We start from the raw sequence: 27,227 nt of genomic DNA, 5'->3' as shown, positions 1-27,227 counted from the left end.
TGAGAAGCTGGTTATCAAGGGAAACATCAAGATCTTGATAACTTTCTTCCGATGCCTGGACCAGTCAGAATAACTTTGAAGTTTTCTCCAGAAGACTGTAAAGAGTTGTTAAATTATAACTTTGCAATTAGAACTTTGTATATTGGTGTGCAAGGACGTTGCCCCAACTTCAATGGTAAAGATATCCCAGGAGCTAGATGCTCAGGGATTATTTTCTGATTGCTGCAAGAAATCCAAATCCATCCTCTGGAGAAATTCAAATCTTATCCTCTCACTAATTCAGTGGATGTAAAATTTGGCTCTAGAGTACCTGTTGTTTTGGCACTACTAATGCTGCTTTGGTTCCAACATGGCACATATGGCATGCACTGATGTTTGTAGCATTGGCCTTACTGGTCATCAACATGATGTTAACACACACACAGCAAATTCCCAAAGGATGAAAGTTGAACCGATGAATCTTGATGTTAATCGGTGTGCAACAAGTTTATGCCAATGCTGCAATTTCAAAGTTCAATGATCCAGCTAATCCCCTTCTTTAAAAATGCATAGCTAACTTTGCATTCATCAGAAGGATGTATTCATCACCGGAGTTTTTTGAAAGGACTACTTGCAGTTTGATTACTAATTGATTTATATTGTATGGTGGTAACATTATACAACTGTTGATAGTTCTTGGACTATCAACTATAAGAGGCATGGATGGATTATAATGAACTTCTACCATGATGATCCTAATCAAATTGAGCAGATGCTCAAATTGTACCTGCATCATGAATGTAAATCAAATCACACACATGACAACAAGGTATATTAATGAACTATTAGAACTTTAATTCCATTAAAATATTCATGATAGTTTTGTCCTGCACAACTAAAGGTTAGTGTCAGCTTTGAACCTGGAGGCAGACTTGGGAGTTTGGCGATATTACCCATGAGAAACCAGATACCAAAAGCCTTGATGTGCTGTTCACCAGGCCATGAGGGTGACCAAGATGAGCTTCACGTGTTTGAAGGCATTATTCAACACTCATTAGCACAGGTATCCAGAATAATTTCAGGTGTGCTCTGTTACATAAGAAATGTACCAGAACATGCACTTTATCAGATGAATCCAAAGGAGGACGATGAAAGATGAGAGGGAAGATAAATATTGTAAAGCAGTACCAGCTTCCCACACTGCTGCCCATGTCAAAAATGGCTTGTAACATTGTTAGTTATCACCACTGAAAACCCACTCTATCCCTCCAAACCCTTAAGTGAGCAAAGATATTGAAAACATTAAAAATTAGAAATATGAAATAAAAACAGAAAGTGCAGGTGTGGCATCATCTGTTGAAAGAGAACTCATTAATGTTTTTCTTTCTGATGAAGTGTTTTTATTTTCATGTACTGTTCTCCTCGGCTCTCAGGTGGGATTTCCACCGGTATCCTTTGTCATCTTCAGCCTCAGTGATTTCTCTTTCCCTCCTAGACTTCAACATAGTGTTGACAAGTACTTGCTTCCACAACTATATCTCCTTCCTCACCAAATGTCTTCACCTCACATGGATTTTTACTGAAATCTAACTCTTCCCAATTCAGCCCACCTGCAATCACTGTTATATTCAAATTACCCAGTGCTTCTCATGGCAGTATTGTCATCACATCCTGAGATCCATGCTAAATATACAAGTTCACAAGTTATAGGAATAGAATTATGCCATTCGGCTCATCAAGTCTACTCCGCCATTCAATCATGGCTGATCTCCGCTTCCTAGTCCCATTTTCCTGCATTCTCTCCATAACCTTTGACACCCGTTCTAATCAAGAATTTGTCTATCTCTGCCTTAACTGACTTGGCATTCACAGCCCTTTGTGGCAGTGAGTTCCACAGATTAACTACCCTCTGACTAAAGAAGTTCCTCCTCACCTCCTTTCTAAAGAGCGCCCTTTAATGCTATGACCTCCGGTCCTAGACTCTCCCACCGTTGGAAAGATCCTTTCCACATCCACTCTATCCATGCCTTTCATTATTCTGTAAGTTTCAATGAGGCCCCCCTCCCCCCTAACCTTCTAAACTCCAGCGAATAGCGGCCCAGTGTTGTAACCTGCTCATTCCTGGAATGTCTGATATCAATATATGAATGCTCGTGATCTCTGCAACAAAACCAGCTCAGTCAATCTCAAAGCTGTCTCGGCCACATTTGGCTCTACTACAGATGACATTTACCCTTCCTTTCTGATGTCAAAGATCACGAACTTCAACATCTCAAGTTCTGATAAAGTGAGTTCAATCTGAAACGTTAACTGTTTCTCTTTTCACGGATTCTTCCTTGATATTTTGATTTTTTTCAACATTTCTGTTACTTCAAGTGAGAAAATGTTTAGCAAAGCTCTAGAGCAGGCAAAGCCGACCCCATAGAATCTCTTCTGCAGAATCAAGTTGAAAATGCAAATGGCTGGAGATGTTGTTGAGGATCTCATTCAGGTACTTCATTCCACTCTTTTAACTTGCCCAGAAATTATACAAGTGCAAATGGAAATTCTAATATCCTTTCACCAACTTTTCACCAGCAAGTTGAAGCAGATCTGAAAATGTTCTTGAAATTTTCCAAATGTTTTCTGAAAAGGGTGAAGGATTCACAGATTTCTTGGACTAAATGTTGTTCGGAATGAAATTTTCAATTGGAAAGGACCATTTGGAATTTAAGGCATTTAAAAGCAATTGATTGCCTCTAACTTAAACTAAAACCACACTTGACGAGCATACAAAGAATGAGTTTTACTTGAGACAATGCATTTACTCACCTTTCCATGAATCCTCTGACCTGGCTCTGCTCCCTCTGGAAGCTCAGATTCTGCAGATTCTTCATTCTTCTGAAAGTGTGCCTTTTGCTCTTGCTGTAGTGCGATCTGCAAGAAATTAAATAAAACACTTGTTATAAATGATGTATGAAATTTGATAAATATTTCACTGGAAAATTAAAGCTTCTCTAGGCTGATTTTCTTCCAGTATAATTTTCTATTTGAAATGATACTAAAATATAATTGACGGAGATGAATCTCTACTTACATATCATGTGTCAGTTATATCCTAAAGTACCTTTTACCTCTAAAATTATATTGATTTCATTCTCCACAACCTGCATGCATATAATCTGTATGCACTTCAAGATGTTGTACTTTCAGTGAAACAACCAACTACTGGACATTAGATGCAAGGTCCAATGGGTTGTACTGTATTTTCTATTGCTCTACGGTCATCCCCACCAAGCTTATAACCAAACTCCACCAGCTAAGCCTCAGCTTGTCATTATATGACTGGATCCTGAATTTCTTGATGGAGCGACCGCAGGCAGTAAAAATGGGCCCGCACCCTGTCTTCCACTATCACCCTGAGTACCGGCACACCACAGAGCTGTGTTTTGAGCCCCATGCTCTACTCCCTATTCACACACGACTGTGTTCCTGCATTCGACACCAACACCATTGTCAAGTTTGCAGACGACACAACGGTGATCGGGCTGATCACCAACGGTGATGAAACACACTACCTAGCGGAGGTGCAGAACCTGGCGGACTGGTGCTCAGATAACAACCTGTCCCTAAACACCTCTAAGACTAAGGAGCTGATCATCAACTTCCGAAGGTCACATAATGGGGAGTTAGCTTTGATCTTTATCAACGGGGACAGTGTGGAGTGTCCAGCTTCAGGTTTCTGGGCACTCACATTTCGGAGGATCTCACATGGTTCACTAACACCGCTGCGCTGGTCAAGAAGGCGCAGCAACGATTGTTCTACCTGAGAACACTAAAAAAGTCTGGTCTGCCCCAACAGCTGCTGACGACCTTCTACCGCTGCATCATAGAGAGCATCCTAATGCATGGCATCTCTGTGTGGTATCTCAGCTGCACGAAGGCAGAGAGGAGAGCTCTTCAGCGGGTAGTCTACAAAGCTCAGAAGATTATCGGGACACAGCTACCAGCCTTGGAGGGCATCTACAATACACAATACCCCAGGAAAGCTACCAGCATTCATAAAGACTCCTCACACCCCTGCAATAGTCTGTTCGAACTTCTACCATCTGGTAGACGCTACAAGGCCTTCTACGCCCGCACCTCCAGACTCAGGAACAGCTTCATCCCCAGGGTCATTGCTGCTCTGAACCGGTCCTGCTGAGTCGGATGGTCACATCGCAAATCGACCCGGCACAGACCTACTTGCACTTTAAACTGTTTTAACTGTTTTTAATTTTGTTTCTCTGGGTTGTCTAAATTTCTGTTGATTAGCTAATTAATTTATTGCATCGTATGGAAGTCGCATTAACTATCTCGTTGTACCCCTGTAGACTGCATCTCTGAGGTGACATTTCGGGTCGAGACCCTTCCTCAGGCTGCCTGGGTCTCTGTTCTTACCAGCATCTGCAGTTCCTTGTGTCTAAGAACATTGATTCTGAAAAATATTTTTGAAAAGATGTCCACGTAACTGAAAACTGCATAGCGTACAATCATCTGAGAAATGCAATTATATCTAATCTTGAGTGCCTTTAAGAATAACTATAACAGTATATTTTTGGGTGGTGTGCAGCCACATAATATATTTGGGTGGTGTGTAGCGTCATTGATATATTGGCGATGAGAAGTTGACATTAGAGATTGCTTGCTTTACAAAACAAAAATCATGATTCCTACCTTACTGGAGGAAATTTATAAATAGGTAGCAGGGTAGATGTGTGGATCATTCAATAAGGGTGTGGGTGAATTGGGTAGTGTGGAGCTGGGGAGCAATCCCATTCCTCCTAGCGCTGCATAATATTTTATTCCTGAGTAAGTCAAGTGGTTCCGCCCATGATTCCTATCACATTTGTGGTAATAAATTGTAGCGGTCCCCAAACAAGCATTTATCCCCAAAATTAACATATTCAAACAAAATATCAGCTGTTTGTGATGTCTGGAAATGGACTTGAATTATTTGACAATAGCTGCAAATGCGCGGTATACATTGGGTTAAAGCACTTTAAAACATACCAATTTATTCCACATTTTCCACCCCTTGCACAGAATTTCAGCACCAGACAATCCTATTTTAGGACTCTCTTGGATAAAATTCACAGCATAGGTCTTTTTATAAGCCATATAACAGATCTTAAGCACAACTTAAAAATAGCAGCCAATGCTCAGCCAATATAATTTCTCACTTCCTACCTCTTTCAGCAACGAAGAAAGATAGTTTGTGACACATTTTTGAAGGTTTGAGCTGTTGCCTTCTGACTGCTAAGATTTGGATTCTCGACCAAGGTTTCAATGTGTCATATGATGTATCAAACTGTTTTTGTTTCAAGAGGCACAATTGGACAGTTTAATGTGTAGGAAGGAACTACAGATGCTGGTTTACACTGAAGATAGACACAAAATGCTAGAGTAACTCAGTTGGACAGGCGGCATCTCCGGAGAGAAGGAATGGATGACGTTTTGGGTTGAGACCCTTCTTCAGACTGTGAGTCAGGGGAGAGGGAGACACAGAGTTATGGGTGAGGTGTGAAAATGAGACATCAAAGGGGACAGAGATCAAGGAAAATGTAGAAGAGATCATTGTTAGCTAGGCAAGGTGAAAACGAAGCACAAAAAGATAAAATTTAACCAGGAAGACAGTCAGACTGGTCAGAGAACTGGGGAGGGATGGAGAGAGGGGAAAAGCAAGGGTTACTTGAAGTTAGAGAAGTCGATATTCAAACCGTTGGGATGTAAGATGCCCAAGCAAAATATGAGGTGCTGTTCCTCCATATCTTTTAGGACATTGAGTGTGCAATGCAATTCTATTGTGAGGCATGAATTGAGAAGACTTCCATAACCCATAAAAGTTACTTAAATAAAAGCTTCCATTTACATATCATCACATCGTGTTATTTGGGAACATCGCACAAAAGAAATATTACTGCATATAACCAAAGGCTTGGTTTACAAAATAGATTTTAAGTCTTGTATTTATGCAAGATAAAGAGGTTTATAGAGGGAATTCCAGTTCTTGGGACCTTGACCGTCTTAACCAAATAACCGCATCAACCCTAAGACAGCAGGAGTTGGTACTTAGTCACTGACGTGCTGCAAGTTCAAATGGGTTTGGTTAGACTGAGGAAATGGAGTGGAGAACTGAGCTGGTAAATATCACACTGCATTTTGTGGCGAAAAAATCTAGCAAGGTAACAGCAAAGGTGGCAATCTGAGTGAATGAAAAGTTCTGAAGATCGAAGAAGGGATTCAAAAACTGCAATAAATACATATGGCCAAAGAAATGAAGTAAGAGGATGAACTTTAAGTCAGGAATTCATTGATATGTGTAGATCAAAGTGTGGAATGAAGCTGAAGTTCTGCTTGTTGAAGTCAAGGACTGATCGTTTGGAATCAGAGCGAGAAAGGAGGAAGCAGTAGTGAAAGCATGTCAAGGGATTAGGTGGAGAGGTGAAGTGATAGAGAAATGAAGGGGAAGATGGATCTTAAAGACTGTTTGAATTCAAGAACTGTTGGAGTTTATGATTGTTGACATCTGAAAAGAAGCAAACAAAGTATTTTATTAAAGCACTAAATGTAATGAATGATGAAGAGGTTTCACTATCCAGGGTAGTTGTGAGTCAGTGCTGTTGGAGAAAGAGATCAAGGGCCTGTAAGTGTCTGTGCATTACGCTAAGTGTGGTTTGCAAAGAGTGAAAGAAATAATTTAAATTATAGTCTATTTGAATTAAATCCAGGCTGGACACAAACTAAGGAAGGAGATGTGGTTATGGGTGATATCTTATCAAAAACAAGCACAAAAATGGAAACTAAAGATAATTAACAGTTAAACAAGATAAATAGAAACCCTGTTGGAGAAAGGATCACATTGTTAAATCATCAGGCATTCCTGGGAGAGAAGCAGCAGTGAATTAAACAATAATCCCAAAACAAAATACTGCAGATTTGTGAAATTAAATAGAAAACATGAACAATGCTCCACAAGTCAGAAAGTCAGTATTTGTAATGAGAGAAAAACAAGTTAGAGTTTCAGAACAATGATATTTCATCAGAATTGCTCCCCTCAAACGAAGGACAAAATGATCTGAAGCATGATCAGGGGAAAACAAACGTCACAAGGCGCCACTCACTATGTTTAAGAGACGTTAAGACTTGCACTTAAATAAACAAGGCCTAGAAGGACACAGACCTAATGCAGACAATTTTGTTTTGTGTAGATGGACAAAATGGCCCGTAACAGTGCAGTACAACTGTGTTGTAGAATCAGCAGAAGTGTTGTAGAATCACACTAGAATCAGCAGAAGACTGGCTGACATCCCAGATTTGTAGGGAGTCATTGACTGGGCAAATGTAGGAATGAAGGCCCCACAAATAAAGAAATTAATTCTAACTTCTACTGAACTGTGAGAACTCCATTCTCCATGACCTATTCACTCCTCAATGCTGATTTACTGGGGAGAGTATACTGATATTTGGAGGGAATGTACTGATAATATTAATGAAAATCTCATGAAATGAAGACCGTAAACAACAAAATGAAGCCCGCACGACAACCAGATTTTTCACTGCCATGCTGAAAATCTGTCTCAAGGGCCTAAACAGATCTTAACACGCTTTTCAATAAGTAACCGTCAGGATCTCCAGAATGGATTTATTCACAAAATGCCGGAGTAACTCAGCAGGTCAGGCAGCATCTCGGGAGAGAAGGAATGGGTGACGTTTCGGGTCGAGACCCTTCTTCAGACTGAAGGATGTTATACTGTTATCTTATTTGGCAATAGTTTGGACCAGGTGGGGAAACAATGATCTAACACGCAGTGTATCCAGATGATTCCTTGAAGGAGGAATAAGGGAGAGGATAGTGGAGGTGCTTGCTTGCTTGGAGACGTTCGCAGTATTTGTCTCAAACATGAGTGCTTAATCTTGCAAGCATTTACAATGTTGTCATTCATACCACCTTAAAGGAATATCAAGCATTTCAGCAAATGCATGATGGCTTTCATCAAGGGCAGCATTACAATGAATGCAGTGTTGAGCAGGATAAATGACAATCTTCCATGGGGATTGTGACATTGAAATGTAGCAAACTACTCAATAGCTCATTCAAATGAAAAATAGTGGAAATCTCATGGTGAGGAGTGATGGTGACAGGAGAAATGGAAGTGGTGCCTCTGCTTCCAGCTTCAACTTCAAAATAAATTAAGCCAAGAAATATGATCCCATGCACCACTGTTAGCAATTTGAGGGGTTGGTGAAATAGGTTTGTCATATCTATGCCATACAAGCAGATTGATGGGGCTTCAGTGAACCTAGGCAAACTGATGCAAGCTCACACCCACTCTTCTTCCTCTGCCTGCATCAACCACCCTCTCTTCCTCCTTCCGACTTATGCATCATCTGCAGAAGGAGATGCACAGTCTGCCACTAGTGAAGCCTGCAGGTTTGGCAACCAATGCCGAATAATGTGTTGAGCTTCTGTTGATTTGATTCATAACAATATTTTTTCCCAGGTCCATATTCTGGTCTAGAACTTATTGGACAACATCTGGCAATTAAATGTCATAATCGTGTCATACGATACAATGCGATAAAACTTTATTCATCCCCAGAGGGAAATTGGTCTGCCAATCAGTCAAAGCACACAAGGTACACAAAAAACTTGAAATTAAAAGTGAAAACAAATAGAAGAAGACAAACATCTGTTGGCTGGCTGCCGTGTTCACAGCACCTTCACCGGAACAAACGAACAAACAAACAAATACTTATCCCCTGGGCAGAGGATTCTAAACTAGAGTGCACCCCCCCCCCCCCATGCCAGGTCCTCCATTGTTCTTCAAGGCAGTCCCCCCATGCCGGGTCCCCATTGCCTTCCTTTCCCCCCACCAAGCTATTTGACCATTGATCTTGGGTCGATCGCGAGCCCCCCCCCCCACCGCCGACCTCCGGGGCTCCCATTGCCACCAAGGCCCCCCCTGCAGCCAAGGCTCCCATTGCCGCTGAGGCTCCCATCACCACCGCCGAGGCTCCCATCACCACCGCCGAGGCTCCCATCTCCACTGCCGAGGCTCCCATTGCCGCCCGCGCTCCTTTGGCCCAAACAGGCCTCACCGCCCGGCTTCTCCGGTGAGTCGGGGCCACCAGGGCGCGTTCCCGCCTTTGGTCATCGTTCTGGTCGTCGGCAGCACGGTTGATCCCCGAGACACTCCCGCCGCGCGCGGGGCTCCCTGGGACATATGGTGAGATATGAATTGATGCCAAAAAAAAGAGCCTTTTTCAAGGAATGCATTGCTGTTTGCAGGGCATGTACATCAGAACACCACCATTCTGGAGACACAGAGAAATACATGCCAAAGATTTCCATTAAGTACATTTTTATAACTTACATGGTATACTTAGAGATACAACGGATGGTCTAGTAGTGGCTTTACTTACACAATTTCTGAGTTTCAGTATGGGATCTTAACCGCACATTAATGGGTATATTGCCAATGGGTTAGTATTGTCAATTTACAGATAGATTAGGAAGAGTGCACACAGATAGTTTTTCAGAAACTTTTAAATTGTCAGCAAAATAATAGTTCTGGTAAAGAAAGCCCTATTGCTCAAGAGATGGTGAATTACCATGCTAATGTCCATGCAAATATTCATTTGGGAACAATAATCAAGGCGAGCAGCCAATAATGTTCACAATGGCATATCCACAAAATAAAAATGGCTGAGAAAGTGCATAATCTTTGTTTAAAAGAGTACCAACATTTCAGTGGGTATATATTTCGGAGTAAAGTAGAACAAAGGCAAACATTTGGAAGGACTCATGCTGATGGGAAGTTAATAATTTGCCTCCTTGGATGAATTAAACGTTAGCTTCAGCCTAACCTTGTCCAATATACATCAAACTGGTCAACATCCGTTATTGTATGTGCTCTCTACCCAATCTTAACCAGGTATAATATGCGTGTGTTTCAAGGCGGCACTAAAATGTAGGCCTGTAAGGTATCAGAGAGAATCCTTAAAACGTTCCAGCACAAGTCACGGCATTGCATCACCATTAACACATTTACAACCCACCTGCTCCTAAAACCCCCTGCCTACAAGTATTATAATACTCTGCTGCCTGGAGAGGAGGGATAGATTTGTTGCCAGAGTGTGGAATTGGTGCTTGTCTATCCATTAATATATCTTACATTAACAAACCTGGATTTTACTACCAAAACAGTTCCTTCTCAAAATCGAAACGTGTTATCCACAGTCCGCGAAACAAGGTAACTGGAGGGAGATTAAAAAATATGTGGATGTAACAGGAAGTGCTTTTCCAATTTTTGCTTGGGATTCAGAAATAGCAGGATCTGATGTCCCAGAAACCAAGCTGTTCTGCAAGCCATTTCATGATCAGGACCTCTCAATCAGTCGATTCCCCATCACCATCAGAGATCTGAGGTCTATCACCAACTCTCCAGTCCTGTTCCTGACCTCTGATGTTTGACTCTCTGGACTTTCAAAATCCAACTGATTATCCCAACCCCAACACACAGAACAAGAATACAAAGAAAATAGGAGGCAGGTGAAAGGCACTCACGTCTGCCCTAGCATTCAAATATGATCTTGCCTGTTCTTCCCCAGGCCTCATTCCGTCTGCTATGCCTTTCAATTAACCGATATTGAAAAATTAACCTACTTCTTCATTAAATATCCCCATGATTTAATCTCCATGGGCAGACAATTCCAGACATTCACCCGCTCAGGATCTTGTATTTTTCAATATTAGCTTTCATTTTATATTCAAAGCTACACGTGAGGAGATAACCTTTACTTACCAGGAATTGGTTCAAGATTTCAAGATCAATTTATTGTCACATATACCAATTTTAAGGTACAGTGAAATTTGAGTTATCATGCAGCCATACTAAGTGAAAAACAACAAGACACACAGCCACATAAAGTAAAATTTAACATAAACATCCACCACAGCGGATTCCACATTCCTCACTGTGATGGAAGGTAATAAAGTTCAATCAGCTTCTTCTTTGTTCACCCTCGGTCGGGGCTGTTGAACCATATGCAGTCGCCGCTGCCGACTGTCCGAACCTTCAGCCCTCACATCGGGATGATCGAAACTCCTCACGTCAGGACGGTTGAAACACTCTCCGCGGCATGGAGCTCCTGAATCGGCCTCTTCTTACCAGAGACGTTAAAGTCCACAGGCCCCGTGGTTGGAGCTCTCCATAGTCAATCCTCGGCAAAGGATCGCAGGCTCCCCGATGTTAAAGTCCGCGCCGCTCCCGCGGCATGAAGCGCCGGGCCGGTCTCCAGGAAAGGCCGCCAACTCCTCGATGTTAGGCCGCAGTGGGGACGGAGATACGATATGGAGATAAATCGTATCCCCACCCCCCACATAAAACAAACCAAGAAACACTAAAACATACTTTTGACACATAATTAAAATTTAAAAAACAGCAGAAAGGACAGACAGACTGTTGGCGAGGCAGCCTGTGCTGGTGGCGCCACCTGGTGATTCTCCTTTGGACTGCCTCCAATGCCAGTATAAGGGGACCAAAATTGTGCACAGTACTTCAGGTGTGGCCACACCACCATAACTGTAACAACACTTTCCTATTTCTAAACACTAGCCATCTTAAAATAAATGGCAGTATGCCATTTGTCTTTCGACGCACTTGCTGCATCTGTCTGCCTGCTAATGTTTTGTGATTCATGCACAGGAAGATGAATTGTGCAGGATCCCTCTGTACTTCACTCATCTGTAACCTTTCTCCATTGAGATTATAGGTTGTCTTTATATTCCTCTTACTGAAGGTCATTGATCTCACATGTTCCCACATTAAATACCACTTGCCAAATTTTCACCCACTCATTCAACCTACCTATATCCTGTTGCAGAGTCCAAATAACCTTATTGCAACATGTCCTCCCACCTATTTCCATGTCATTAAGAAACGGATATTTTATACTCTTTCTCCTTCCAGATTATCAATACAATTCGAAAATATTTGAGAGCCAAGAGCTGATCCTTTAGGCACTCTAGTAGTTTAATCCTTCAGCCTAAAATGTATATATTTATTCCAACTCTGACTTCTATTTAATAACCCATCTTCAAAACGTGCTACATATAGTTCCCTAATATCATGAGCTCAAGTGCACCAGCCTTTTATGTGGCAACTTGTCAAATGCCATTTTAAAATCCAAATACACGATGCGCACAGCAAAAAAATCAATAAAGAACTCCAGCAAATTCCATAATTTATCTTTGATAAAACTATTTTGATTTTGTTTGATTATATTAAGCATCTCTAAATGACTAGTTGTTTACATCCTTGATTATAGACTAGCATCATCAACAAAAGATGTTAAGCTAACAGGCCCGTGACAACCCACTTTCTCCTTTCTTCACCAATGAAGTCAATGTTTTGTCACTTTCCAATGCCCTGATACCTCCTTCTCCTTATTTCTCTCCATCTTTTGATGCAAAACTCACTGGCTCCAATCTTCAGCTGCCAACCGCAAATCAACTCTCCATTTGTCAGGATGTACCCAAGAAATAGATCTGAATAGTTTGAAGCAGTTTCTGCTGTTAAACTGAGCAGTAGTTCTGGGAAACTCACATTTTTCAATTTGCCAGCAACTAACTCATTCACAATCTTACCCCACTCTCCACTACCTCTCATTACCATGCCTTGGCAGCTAAATCAACTCAGCTTCTTCCCCCTTTCCATCCCCTCCTTATTTTGTCTCTTCAGGGCCTTTAAACCTCGGGTATGGTCAACATTTTATCTCCAATTAAAGAATGAAAATTAGATTACAATGAGAGCAAGTTATTGCTGCCAAATTACACAATTCATACATCAAGATTAATTTAGTTGTGTAAAATACACCCACCCAGCCTTGCGAGCTAACTTCTGTTAGCAAATAAAACATTATCATCTTCATTTAAATTTTTTAATTAGATTAATTGAGGTATAAATGCATTAACAAATTTAGTAAAATGCATTTTCAAAAATTCTGTTTGAAAATGCAAGCTTTCTAAATTATATTTAATTTAAACATGTGTGTAAGTTTTGCAACTTAGCACTATTTTTAAAACTATTACTTTGAGAAGTAATTGTTTTAAATGTATTTTAAATCTTTAATCAACACCATCGCGAAAGGCATTAACACATTTAAACAAGGAGTATTAAAACATGTCCTGGGTTTCATCAATGTGTTAATCTGCTCATTAGTCTTTACTGTGGGATGAAATATAATCACCTTTTATATACCATCATCAACTAGACAGAAATTAAATCAGCATCCCCAAAATGTAATCAAAGCAACATTAAGTTTCATTGACTGATGTCTTAAATCGATTTAAAATGACTGAGCAGATTGATTGAAGCAATTGCATTAGATTTATTGTCTGCTGTAAAACAATAAAAGTCAGCAATTACTGTGCATTTGTCAATTCAAAGTAATTAAACATATTTAATACCACTGCAACATATTTATTTGAATCCTTCAACATCATTATGAATATCGATGGGGTTTGATCTCAATTCTGTTTGGATTCAGAGGCTCTAACTATATGGGGTCCTCCCAAATTTCAGCTAAACGTGATGGCATCTAGTCAAACACAACTTCAGGATGAGTTCTGAGGAAAAGTCTTGACCTGAAACGTCACCCATTCCTTCTCTCCACAGATGCTGTCTGCCCCGCTGAGTTACTCCAGCTTTTTGTATCTATCTTATGAGTTATCTAAAGTGCCCCTTAAGAACTCACGTATGGCCTTTCAGGGGATAAGGCTTAAATTCATGTTATAGGAGCAGAATTTGGCCATTCAGCCCATCAAGACTACTCCGCCATTCAATCATGGCTGATCTATCTTTCCCTCTCAACCCCATTCTCCTGCCTTTTCCCCATAACCCTTGACACCCATACTAATCTGGTGTTTGAGCCATAGATGATCTTGTCACCACTGTTTATTGGCTGGTAGCTGGATCTCTTGCTTTCTTTCCACCCCCATCTGTTTTTTTGGTCACAAGTCTTTTTGTTGGAACTCAGCCTTTTGAATTCTGCATCTATGTTTTTTTCTCCTCTCTTGAACTATGATGCTGATTGCAGTTCAAGATGCTACGTGTCTACAAATAATTAATTCCTGGATTTTTAATTATACCAACTTTGATATTTTTGGATCGTCTCTTCATAGAATAAGAGTGGTCCACTGTCCAGCAATGACCAACACCCTCCTGCATAGACATGGACAGACTAGAATAGTTAACTGAAAACATTGGAGAAGTACCAACAACACTACCTCTGCGACATACTTCAAATTCATTGGCAGGGTAAGCAAATTAATGTCTGCTTTCTCTTCCAGGAACTATATCTCCAACATCCGGAATCTGATCACAGTCATTCACCCTTGGAAGGCAATCCACATTGCGTGCATGCCTAACACCAGACCTCTGAAACAAGTACTCTATTACAAGTTTTATCGTGGAAAGAGATTTGCAAGAGGACAAAGGCAATGCTTCAAGGACCCTTCTAAAGTCTGAAAAAAATGTACAGAATTCCTCATCCATGACTGCTCAAAATGGGGTAACTAAATATCTTGAGGCTTTAAGACAGCAGCAGGCAGAAGCCATATGCAACATCTGATCCACTTGAACCATAAAACATCATCTTCCCCATGTCTGTGGTTCCCTAAAGGACTATTTAATCACCTCGGAACCCATAGAAAGTCATCTGATGGTTAGCAAAATCTAAAATGCTGGAAGAACTCATCCAATCAGGCATCTATGGAAAAAAAGGCTGGTCAACATTTTGTGTTGACTGATTTCTCTTCCACAAGAGGCTGCCTGAGTGGCTGTGCCCTTCAGGCTATTCTGATTTTGATTCAGATTCCAGCATCGATAATAGTTGTTAGTTCTCCATCAGATGTTGCCATCTTGTCTTTGATGTTCAATCTTGAGGCGACATTCTAGAAGGCTGCTAAAACCGGTGACATACTACCAGAGATGGTTGTTGTCTTCTTTTACGAAGATATCATGATTGGCCGCTTACCAAACAATCTTTCAGTGTGCTTACTCAGAGGCTTATAAATTCTCAGGCGTTTCTTTCCATGGGCCATGCATACTCAGTCACGGGCTCAGTCACTGACAATGTTCAAAGTGGAGGCTGACTGAATTTTAGACAACAAAGGAATCAAAAAGTATGAGACTGAAGCAGGTGAATGAACTTAAGGCATGGAACAGCTATGAACACCAGAACAGGGTTGTGGAAGGGGATGGGGGTGGGTGCATGTGGCAACTCCTGTTTGTATTTCATATATTTTTTTTTTAAAAAGAAATGCAAATATGAATCAGGTACATCTGATAAATTCAGAAGAGTCAACTTTGCTATGAGATTAGAGTTGTGGTAGCCAGTTTAGTTTAGTTTAGTTTAGTTTAGTTTAGTTTAGAGATACAGCGCGGAAACAGGCCCTTCGGCCCACCGAGTCCGCACCGACCAGTGATCCCCACACATTAACACTTTCCGACACATGGTAGGGACAAGTTACACTGATACCAAGCCAATTTACCTACAAACCTGCATGTCTTTGGAATGTGGGAGGAAACCAAAGATCTCTGAGAAAAACCCACATGGTCACAGGGAGAACGTACAAACTCCGTACAGACAGTACTGGCAGTTGGGATCGAACCCAGGTCTCCGGTGCTGCAAGCACAGTAAGGCAACAACTCTGCCGTTGCGCCACCCTGTGCACATACAATTAATGACAGATCTTTTTTCTTTGGACCTTATAGACACAACACTGAGATAATTAGATTGTTAATTTTGGTTCTGACCTAGACTTAGTTTCGGTATTCATATGTATAGTGTCATGAGGAAAAGACTAATAAGTTTATCATAAAGAAGGCAAACAGCCAACATGTCTTAGAAGAACGATCTCTGCACCACCTGCTGAAATGGACTACAGAAATTAACCGTTATTATTCAAGAGAAGATACATTTCCTGGGAGTCAACAACATTTCAAAATCTTCAGTGATAAGTTACACGTAAAAAAAAATAGGACAAAAAAAACTGCAATATGCTGTAGAAATGTCATGAAAAATATCTGCACCACAGATTTACCCACTGAGATGCAAAATAAGTCACTGTATTCAGTTTATCCTCAGCAATCAAAATCTGTGAAATGAGTCATCACAGATTTACTGCAGGACAGGATATACAATACACGCCATAGTGTAATCTGAAGACTTGTGATTGCTATCATCAAGCAGTCTGTCACTGCCAGGTTCTACCCTGCACTTCACACCTACTCTTGCATATGGAGTCAAACTGTTGTGTTTCTTAACATAGAAACTTGGAACTTACTCTCAGTGAAGTTCTCAGCAGAACCTTAGCTTGTTCATATCAATCCCTCTCATGTGCAATTTACGTGATACATTAATTAACACCTCTATGAAAATAATGTAAAAAGTAAATTGATAATACTGATCAGCATTCAGAAAAATATAAAAACTTCTGGCACAGGAAGGTATTCAGCCCATCATGTCAATGCCAGCCAAAATGAACTATGAGGAGAATCACAATTCTCACCTCTTTATTTACAGTATGCTGTAAAGATCATCATGTTCTCATTCGGGTACTTTTTAAATATGATGGGAGCCTCTGCTTTCACCATCCTTTACGCAACGAGTTGGTATTGGTATTAACTTACTGCGATTCACGTCTGCATGCTATCTAGTCAAATCATACCATACATGAGTACAATTAAACCATGCACAAGCAAAAATGATAGTACAAAGAAAAAAATTACCAGACTGCAGAATAGTATGTTACAATACTACAGCCACAGAGGAAGTGCAAAATATAAGAAAGTGAAAACGTGGTTGTGTCAGGATAAATTGTTAGTGAGTAGGAAAGAAAATGTCTGAAGAAGGGTCTCGACCCGAAACGTCACCCATTCCTTCTCTCCAGAGATGCTGCCTGTCCCGCTGAGTTACTCCTGCATTTTGTGTCTGCCTTTAAATCGTTAGTGATCTTGCTCAGGGATTTGAAGGTCTTGACCATCTCCGCTTCAGCAGCATTGATGCTGACTGGTGTGTGCGCACCACCCTGTTACCTGACGTCAATGACTTGCTTCCACATCCTGCTGACAGTGAGGGAGAGATCTACATCCCTTTCTTCCTTTTGAGCAAAAATATTTTTCCTCAACTCACCTTTAATCCTTCTATTGCCTTAGAAAAGAGATAAATTACTAATTAAATTGTTGTTCTTCCTGGGAAAGTAGATTTTTCTTGTTCACCCGATCCTTGACTCCCACAATTTTGTTCTCCTTGAGTGAATCTTCCTTCACTCAAGAAGAACAAACCTATACTAGCCATTCATAACTCTTAACTAAAATTGTCTGCAGTTTTTCTAACTCGGTTTGGCAACTGCTCTGTCAAGACCACTAGAAATTGCAGAATGTTGTCCAGTCCATCGCACAAACCTCCCCTCCATTTACACATTATGCTGCCTCAATAAATCATCGGGGACTCGCCCGCCATGGACGGAGGACCCACCCCACGGACCACAACCCGTCCGGAAGGCCCGGCTCGCCCGGCGTGGATCATGGGGACCCACCCGGAGGATCAACTCGCCCAGTCAGAGAGGAAGGAGTCGATTGGAGGGCCAGTGGGCAGACCGGCTGCAGGAGGTAGTGGACTGCCTCGATGGTGAAGTGGGCCACTGGAGGCCCTGCGGCTCGGCTAGACCGGGCGCCGTTCCAAGTGGCCATGCGCATAGAACACACGTGGCCTACAGCGGTGGAGGACACCAACGGCTGCGCTTGGCCAGGCCGTCCCTGCAACGCTGCCAGGACAACAGGCCTTTATGGTCAGGTCAAGAACCCTGCACTGACAACAACTGGGACATGAAAATGGCGCCAAACTGGCGACTCTGTATACTGTCTCACTATACTACTACTGTACACTTGTACTGTATCTGAGATGCTTATTTAATATGGATCTAAGTGCTGTATCTAAGTGCTTATGTACTGTACTGAACTATGTACAAAAATGAATTTCATTGTTCCTCAGTACATGTAACAAATAAAGTACCATATCACAGAAAGCAGCCAACATAATAAAGGATCAGTCTGAAGAAGGGTCTCGCCCCAAAACGTCACCCATTCCTTCTCTCCCGAGATGCTGCCTGACCTGCTGAGTTACTCCAGCATTTTGTGAATAAATACCTTCGATTTGTACCAGCATCTGCAGTTATTTTCTTATAATAAAGGACTACTTACTCTCCAGTCAATCCTCCTACTGCCCTCTCCCATTGGGCAGAAGATGCAATAGCATGAAAACACATACCATCAGATTCCCCCATTGTTTTCAGGCTATTGAACAAACCTCTCATAGGCTAAAGGTGTAGTCTGATCTCTCAACCTACTTCATTGCGTCCCTTGCACTTGTTTATTATCTGCACTTTCTCTGCACAACTATATTCTGCACTCCCCTTCCACTGCCTGTTGTATGTGTGTATGGTTTGACTGCACTCATGTGTGGTATAATTTAACGGGACAGCCTGCAGAACAAGGTTTATCACTGTGTCTCAGTACACGTGACAATCACAAACAAAAACCAAAAGTGTTGTCACATAATTTCTGGAAATGTGATAACTAAACCAATGCACTACACTCTGGCTGTGGCTTAATACATTTTTTACAGTTCCAGAATGACATCCTTAATCTTACACACTATACCAGCCATTATAAGCAAATGCCTCCTTCACCTTCTACATTGGCACAGTGGCGCAGCGGTAGAGTTGCTGCCTTACAGCGCTTGCAGCGCCGGAGACCCGGGATCAATCCCGACTACGGGTGCTGTCTGTACAGAGTTTGTAAGTTCTCCCTGGGACCACATGGGTTTTCTCAGAGATCTTCGGTTTCCTCCCACACTCCAAAGACGTACAGGTTTCTAGGTTAATTGGCTTGGTGAATGTAAAAAATTGTTCCGAGAGTGTGTATGTTAGTGTTAATGTGCGGGGATCGCTGGTCAGTGCGGACCCGGTGTGCCGAAGGGCCTGTTTCTGCGCTGTATCTCTAAACTAAAATAAAACTAAAAATTCAGGGAATTGTGGGCATGCATTCCATTGTCCCATTATTCCTTAATATTTCTAATTTATTATATGATTTATTTACGTTATTTTCCCAAATTCATAACCTTGATGAGTGACAGTCATATAGCTCTCCTGTCCAACTTGCTCATGCTGACCAACATATCATATCATATCATATCATATATATACAGCCGGAAACAGGCCTTTTCGGCCCACCAAGTCCATGCCGCCCAGCGATCCCCGTACATCAACACTATCCTACACCCACTAGGGACAATTTTTACATTTACCCAGCCAATTAACCTACATACCTGTACGTCTTTGGAGTGTGGGAGGAAACCGAAGATCTCGGAGAAAACCCACGCAGGTCACGGGGAGAACGTACAAACTCCTTACAGTGCAGCACCCGTAGTCAGGATCGAACCTGAGTCTCCGGCGCTGCATTCGCTGTAAAGCAGCAACTCTACCGCTGCGCTACCGTGCCGCCATGTCCCATCTACACTAGTCCCACCTACCTGCGTTTGGCCCATATCTCTCTAAACCTGTTCTTTCCATGTACCTGTCCAAATGTTTCTTAAACGTTGAAATAGTATCTGCCTCAACAACCTCCACTGGCAGCTTGTTCCATACACCCACCACCACCTTTTGCGTAAAAAAATAGTTACCTCTCAGGTTCCTATTAAATCTTTCCCATCTCACCTTAAACCCATGTCCTCTGGTTCTCAACTTCCCAACTCTGGGCAAAAGACTGCTTATATATTTCTCAGAGCTGAATTCCATTTGGCACTTTTTTGCCCAGGTTATTTATGGCTTTTGTTGCCAAGAGTTGTGTCTAACATCATCACCACACAGCTAACTTTGCTATCATCTGAAAACTGTTTAATTGAAAAATCTATACTTAAAGACAATCATTTATTCTGTACTTATCACAAAATGCAGGATTCTGTTGTTTGGAACCATGCTCCTAACATTTCTGCAGTCCAAAGAATATGTTAATAGTTCTCATTTGTTCCCCTTTGCCTCTTGTCACTGACTTATTTTGGATCTAACACCAATTTCCTGCATTTCTGTCTGCTTGTTAGTTTCTGATGAATTTGCCATGTTATAGTCATAGATTAATAGAATGGAAACATATCAAACAGCCCAACTTGTCTAGGCTGACCAGATGGCACACTTCTGCGTTAATCCCATTTCCCAGCACTTCATAAATGCTGTCACTAGCCCAGTCTCAGCCACTATGTCAGGCAATACATTCCACATACTCTCTGGCTGAAGAAAGTGCAGCTCCACTCTAAATTTCTTCCCCTCACTCTAAATCTATGTCCTTGAGTTTTATAACTCTGAAATGGGTATGTTTCCTGCTGTCTAGCCGAACTATACCCTCATAAATGCCATGTCCAAATTATATCAACTGGCCAAGTTATATTAAGTCACAGTGTTGCCTTTTGGTAAGGTAGATCAGGGCAGGAACGACACAGTAAATGGTAATGCCCTGGAGAGTGTTGTAGAACAGAATGACCTATGAGTAAGTGTAACATTCCCTGAAAGTGACGACACAGGGAGAAAGGGTGGTGAAGAAGGTGTTTGGCACGTTTGCCTTCAGAAGTCAAGCCAGTGAGTAAGAGAATTGCAACATCATGTTTCAACTGTAACTGACATTGTGAGCCCACACTTGGAGCACAGTGTTCATTTCTGGTCACCCAGCATAAGAGGGATATCATTAAGCTAGAAAGGGTGACGATAGACAAAGATGTTACTGAGACTGGAGTACTTGAGTTATAAGGATAAGCTGGGACTTTTTTCCCTTGAGCTTAGGAGGCTGACAAAGGTAGATAGGAAACTCAGACCTTACTAAGAAAAATAAATAATGATAAGGTGAATTGTAATAGGATTTATTTTGGGAAGAAAGCCCAAAACTACAGTTTAAAGTGAGAGGGGAAAGGGGCCTGAGCAGCAACATTTTCACAAAGGTAAGAGGGTATGTGGAATGAGCTGTCGGAGCAGGTCAGCATGGATGAGGTGGACTGAAGGACATGTTTTGGTGTTGTATAACGCTATAACTCCATGCCTCAATCATAGCCTCTCCTACCCCCTCCCCCCACCAACTCCATGGAAAACAGACCTAGCTTCCACAGTCTCTCCTCAGAGCAGAACTGTTCCATCCAGGCAACATCCTGGTGAATTTCCTCCACCCTTTGCCAGTCTGCTACACCCTTCCTACAGCATGGTTACCAGAACTACACAAAGTACTGCAGCTGAGGTCTGATCAAGGTATTATAAAGTTGAAGAATAAGCTCACAACTTCTCTCTTCAGTGAACAATGAGGACCAATGTCTCATCTGTCTTCCTAACCATGTTATCTAACTGTGTTGCCATTTTCAAGAATCTATGGATGTGTACGGCAAGGTCTCACTGTTTCTTAACATTTCCAAGAACCTCCCATTCATGGTATATGTCCCAGTCTAATTACTCCCCGAATCCATGCCAACATTTGTTTGGATTAAACTCCATCTGCTAAATTTTGGCCTATGTCATCAACACATTGATATCTGTCTGCAGCTAACAACTACTCCGCCAATTATCCTGCCATCCATGAACTTACTTATGATGCCTCGCAAGTCTACAAGTGAGTCTATCACATATACTATAAACAGTAGGAGTCCCAACACCGACCTTGTGGGAACAACAGATCACAGGCATCCAATCTCAAAAACAACCCTTTGCCATCACCCTTTACTATTGCCATGCTAAATTTTAGATCCAGCTTGCCAACTTGCCCTATATCCCAATGGCCCAAATCTTTTGAACAAGTTTCCCATGAACTTTGTTAAAGGTCTTATTAAAGTCCATGTAAATTGCTTCTATCACTTTTTTTAGCTTTTCAAAAATGCAATCAAGTTTGTTGGACATGCTCTGCCCATGTTGTGTTTCTCTGATTAATCTGTGCCTTTCCAAGTGATTGTTAATCTTCTCCCTCAGAATTTATTTCCTGTACTCTTGGAATACAGGTGCATGGTTATCATATCATATCATATCATATATATACAACCGGAAACAGGCCTTTTCGGCCCTCCAAGTCCGTGCCGCCCAGCGATCCCCGTACATTAACACTATCCTACACCCACTAGGGACAATTTTTACATTTACCCAGCCAATTAACCTACATACCTGTACGTCTTTGGAGTGTGGGAGGAAACCGAAGATCTCGGAGAAAACCCACGCAGGTCACGGGGAGAACGTACAAACTCCTTACAGTGCAGCACCCGTAGTCAGGATCGAACCTGAGTCTCCGGCGCTGCATTCGCTGTAAAGCAGCAACTCTACCGCTGCGCTACCGTGCCGCCCATCTGTAAGAGGTTAGTCAGGTAGGTAGGGTGATGAAGGTGACATTTGGTAAACTTGTCTCCATTGGGAAGGGTATTCAGTACAAAAGTTAGGACATCATGATGCAGCTTGGTGAGACCACATTTGGGATACTATTTGCAGTTCTGATTGTCTGGATATAAGATGGATATTGTTAGATGGAAAGGGTGCATAACTGATTCACCAAGATGTTACTTGGACTTGTGGGCTTGAGTCATAGGGAGAGGCTGGAAAGGCTAGAACGTTTTTCTTTGTAGCAAAAGGGTGACTTTATTGAGGTGCACATGATCACGAGGGGCATGGATAAAGTGAATGCTCACAGCCTTTTTCTCAGTGTAGAGGATTTTAAAACTAGAGGACATAGACTTAAGGTAACTGGGGAAACATTTTCACTAGGGGACAGACCATATCTAGAATGAGCTGCTATAACTGGATATAATTATGACTTTCATATCATATCATATATATACAGCCGGAAACAGGCCTTTTCGGCCCTCCAAGTCCGTGCCGCCCAGCGATCCCCGTACATTAACACTATCCTACACCCACTAGGGACAATTTATTACATTTACCCAGCCAATTAACCTACATACCTGTACGTCTTTGGAGTGTGGGAGGAAACCGAAGATCTCGGAGAAAACCCACGCAGGTCACGGGGAGAACGTACAAACTCCTTACAGTACAGCACCCGTAATCAGGATCGAACCTGAGTCTCCGGCGCTGCATTCACTGTAAAGCAGCAACTCTACCGCTGCGCTACCGTGCCGCCAAAAGACATTTGGATACATATGTGGATAGGAAGACTTTAGATCGATAATGGGCCAAATTTAGGAAATGGGATGAGCCCAGAAGTCAACTTGGTTGGCAGAGACAAGTTGGGCTGAAGGGCCTATTTCTATGCTGTATACTATAACTCTATGACTCTATTTCACCTGCTGAAATTTTGTTTTTTCCAATCACTTTGTTTTAAAACAGACACCGCCATGTCTGCAATAAATATCAATACCTGTTGAGTTTGAATTCTTTTGACTACCAGTGGAGTTGTGTGAAATCTTGGAGGGCCATGACTGCCTGAAAATATATTTTAATTTTAGCCTTGTCCATTTTAATGAAACAGGTTTTTTTAAACCAAATCCAAGCCCTTCAGCATTGCAGGAAGGTGAAGATAAATTGCTCGGAAAATGGCTAGTTGTAGGAAAAAACCGAGTATGGATTTCAGAAAGTGAACCTCAGCACAATCTTCCTGGAGCAGTCTGATAATGAAGGGATCAAAATCTCTGTCTTTCTGAGACAATGCATCAATCTCTGCCCACAAACAACAACACCTGGAAAATATTTATGTATGAACTTTGAAGTATAAAGGATAATTACAAATGCACGTGTCAGGCAATGATGATTATCGACTAAAGGACATTCAAAGGTAGTACCTTTGCCAAATCTTCCACTGTAACCATTCTGAGGGACAACACTGACCACACACTAAAGAGGATCATCTACATAATTACTGTGGTTACAAGAACAGGTCAGAGATTGGTGTTCTGCAGCGAGTTACTCAACTCGTGTCTTCCAATCGCTGAATACCATCTACAACAAAGAAGTCAGGAGAATGATGACATTTGTATCACTGACCCTATCAGCTCAAATTCAACAACAAAAAAAACAATGTTTAATAACATTCAGGAAAACACACAGCCTGCTTTATTGACACTTCATTTAGCACCTTGCGTGCACTGTGACTGCTGCATATCCCATTCACAAATGTGTAGATGCGATACGATACGATAGAACTTTATTTATCCCAGGAGTTTGATTTGATCTAAAGGTTCTTCAACAGAACTTTCCAACTATTACTTCAAAGGACTGAAACAGTAGGTGCTTCACTGTCGTAAACTACAATATATTGATCTTCATTCACTATCACTAAGTCAAGTTCCTATAGCACCACAAGAGAACAAGGATTCCATTAATGAGGAAGGTAAACCACGACTGTAATGGGAATTAGGATAATTATTAAACACCAGCCTTGCTAGTGATCCAAATTGAATAAACACCCAGTTGACCAGAATGGATGATTTCATAACTAAACCAATCACCGTTCACAAGTTGATACAACAATTCATAGAAACATAGAAAATAGGTGCAGGAGGCCATTTGGCCCTTCAAGCTAGCACCGCCATTCATTGTGAACATGGCTGATCATCTACAATCAGTAACCTGTGCCTGCCTTCTCCCCATATCTCTTGATTCCACTAGCCCCTAGAGCTCTATCTTTTAAATTCTTCCAGTGAATTGACCTCCACTGCTTCTGTGGCAGAGAATTCCACAAATTCACAACTCTCTGGGAGAAAAAGTTTCTTCTTACCTCAGTTTTAAATGGCCTTCCCTTTATTCTTAGACTGTGGCCCCTGGTTCTGGATTCCTCCAACTTTGGGAACATTTTTCCTGCATCTAGTTTGTCCATGGCAAGAAATAAACCCATTGGTAATAATTAATCAACTTAGGCACATCCTGAGAAAGTGTTTTCACGTGTCTTCTCCTGGCCTATTGGTCTGTACATTGTTCTTGTGGTGATTACACTGTGGTTGGAGCAAGATTGATTACTTATGTATCAATATTTATTTTTAAGAAACTGGAAAATAGTTGGCAATTCAAACTAACTGGTCACTTAAAATAGAGAAGCTTACAATGTAAGAATGCCATCCTTGTTCTAGCTTTCTCCACAAAGGAAGGCAGCTTCTGGAATGCTCAACACTAAATAATACTAATATAATAGAGAGGGCAATTAGTCTCGTGCCACAAATCCATGAAGTGGTCCAACCATAAAACAACAATGACTATAGTTTTTTTTAAAAATCTGCATTCTCTTTTAAGGTGAAGGGAAAAAGATTTAATAGGAATCTGAGGGGTAACCTTTTCACGCAAAGGATGGTGGACGTATGGAACAAACTGCCAGGGGAGGTAGTTGAGGCAGGGACTATCCCAACATTTAAGAAGCAGTTAAGACAGGTACATGGACAGGACGGATTTGGAGGGATATGAACCAAATGCTGGCAGGTGGGACTATGTAGCTGGGTCATGTTGGGCGGTGTGGGCAAGTTGGGCCAAAGGACCTACTTCTACACTGTATTATTCTATGACTTTCTATAGCTGTCACACTGTATTCTGTGTTCTATTTATTTTCTCTTTTGCACTACCTGTTCTATTCATGTATGATATGATTTGCCTAGATAGCACACAAAACAAAGTTTTTCACTGTATCTCAGAATACATGACAATAATAAACCTATACCAATACAAACAAAATGTCATATTTCACATGTTTCATCTTTAATAATGAAAAAGGCAACAAAAAAATCACAGACTTAGTTGCTTTGCTTTTATAGAAAATCTTCCTAATGAAGATGATTGAATTGATGGACTGCCAACCAGACCGAATCGTAATTAGGTGCCGTTCTTCATATCATATCATATCATATCATATATATACAGCCGGAAACAGGCCTTTTCGGCCCTCCAAGTCCGTGCCGCCCAGCGATCCCCGTACATTAACACTATCCTACACCCACTAGGGACAATTTTTACATTTTACCCAGCCAATTAACCTACATACCTGTACGTCTTTGGAGTGTGGGAGGAAACCGAAGATCTCGGAGAAAACCCATGCAGGTCACGGGGAGAACGTACAAACTCCTTACAGTGCAGCACCCGTAGTCAGGATCGAACCTGAATCTCCGGCGCTGCATTCGCTGTAAAGCAGCAACTCTACCGCTGTGCTACCGTGCCGCCCGGTACTTGGCTGAAGTTTTCTGCCAAACTGTGATGTTCTTGCTCTGCAGAATAATTCATGCATCGTTCATAAGCTCCAAACTTGCATCTGGCAATCATCCTTTGTTTGTGCCGGTTTCACCATTATATGCCCTTCCATCATAACATCGATTCATCCGGGGGGCGAGAGGTGAAGTGTATTTCAATACAATACAATATATCTTTATTGTCATTGTACAGGGGTACAACGAGATTGGGAATGCGCCTCCCATATGATGCAATAATTTAATTGGCTAGTCAGTATTAATTTAAACAACCCAATGAAACAAATTGTAACAGTTTTAAAACAGAATAAAGTGCAAGTAGATCTGTGCCGGATCACTGTGCGATGTGACCATCCGACTCAGCAGGACCGGTTCATAGCAGCTATGGCCCTGGGGATGAAGCTGTTCCTGAGTCTGGAGGTGCAGGCGTAGAAGGCCTTGTATCGTCTGCCTGATGGAAGGAGTTCGAACAGACTGTTGCAGGGGTGTGAAGAGTCTTTGTGGATGCTGGTGGCTTTTCTGAGGCATCGTGTGTTGTAGATGCCCTCCAAGGCTGGTAGCTGTGTTCCGATGGTCCTCTGAGCTCTATGGACTACCCGCTGAAGAGCTTTCCTCTCTGCCTCCGTGCAGCTGAGGTACCACACAGGGATGCCATGTGTTAGGATGCTCTCTATGGTGCAGCGGCAGAATGTCGTCAGCAGCTGTTGGGGTAGACCAGACTTCTTCAGTGTTCTTAGGTAGAACAGTCGTTGCTGTGCCTTCTTGACCAGCGCAGCAGTGTTATTGGACCATGTTAGGTCCTCCGAAATGTGAGTGCCCAGAAACTTGAAGCTGGACACTCTCTCCACACTGTCCCCGCTGATAAAGATCGGGGCGTATTCCCCGTTATGTGACCTACGGAAGTTGATGATGAGCTCCTTGGTCTTGGTGGTATTTAGGGACAGGTTGTTATCGGAGCACCAGTCCACCAG

The 27,227-nt window shown here is 41.8% G+C and overlaps 1 protein-coding gene across 4 annotated transcripts in view; it reads right to left on the bottom strand.

The window, feature by feature from the left end:
- ppfia2 (PTPRF interacting protein alpha 2) overlaps nucleotides 1-27,227 on the bottom strand; it is a 176,918-nt gene that overhangs the window by 79,022 nt on the left and 70,669 nt on the right. For all 4 annotated transcript variants that reach the window (XM_078417366.1, XM_078417368.1, XM_078417367.1 and 1 more), the window contains exon 5: nucleotides 2,791-2,895. In XM_078417366.1, coding sequence (XP_078273492.1) covers nucleotides 2,791-2,895 — 105 coding nt within the window. The remainder of the gene's footprint in view (nucleotides 1-2,790; nucleotides 2,896-27,227) is intronic.

The sequence above is a fragment of the Rhinoraja longicauda genome, chromosome 20 (genome assembly GCF_053455715.1).
Source record: "Rhinoraja longicauda isolate Sanriku21f chromosome 20, sRhiLon1.1, whole genome shotgun sequence".
Classification (NCBI taxonomy): domain Eukaryota; kingdom Metazoa; phylum Chordata; class Chondrichthyes; order Rajiformes; family Arhynchobatidae; genus Rhinoraja; species Rhinoraja longicauda.
This window is presented reverse-complemented; position numbering and strand designations above follow the sequence as displayed.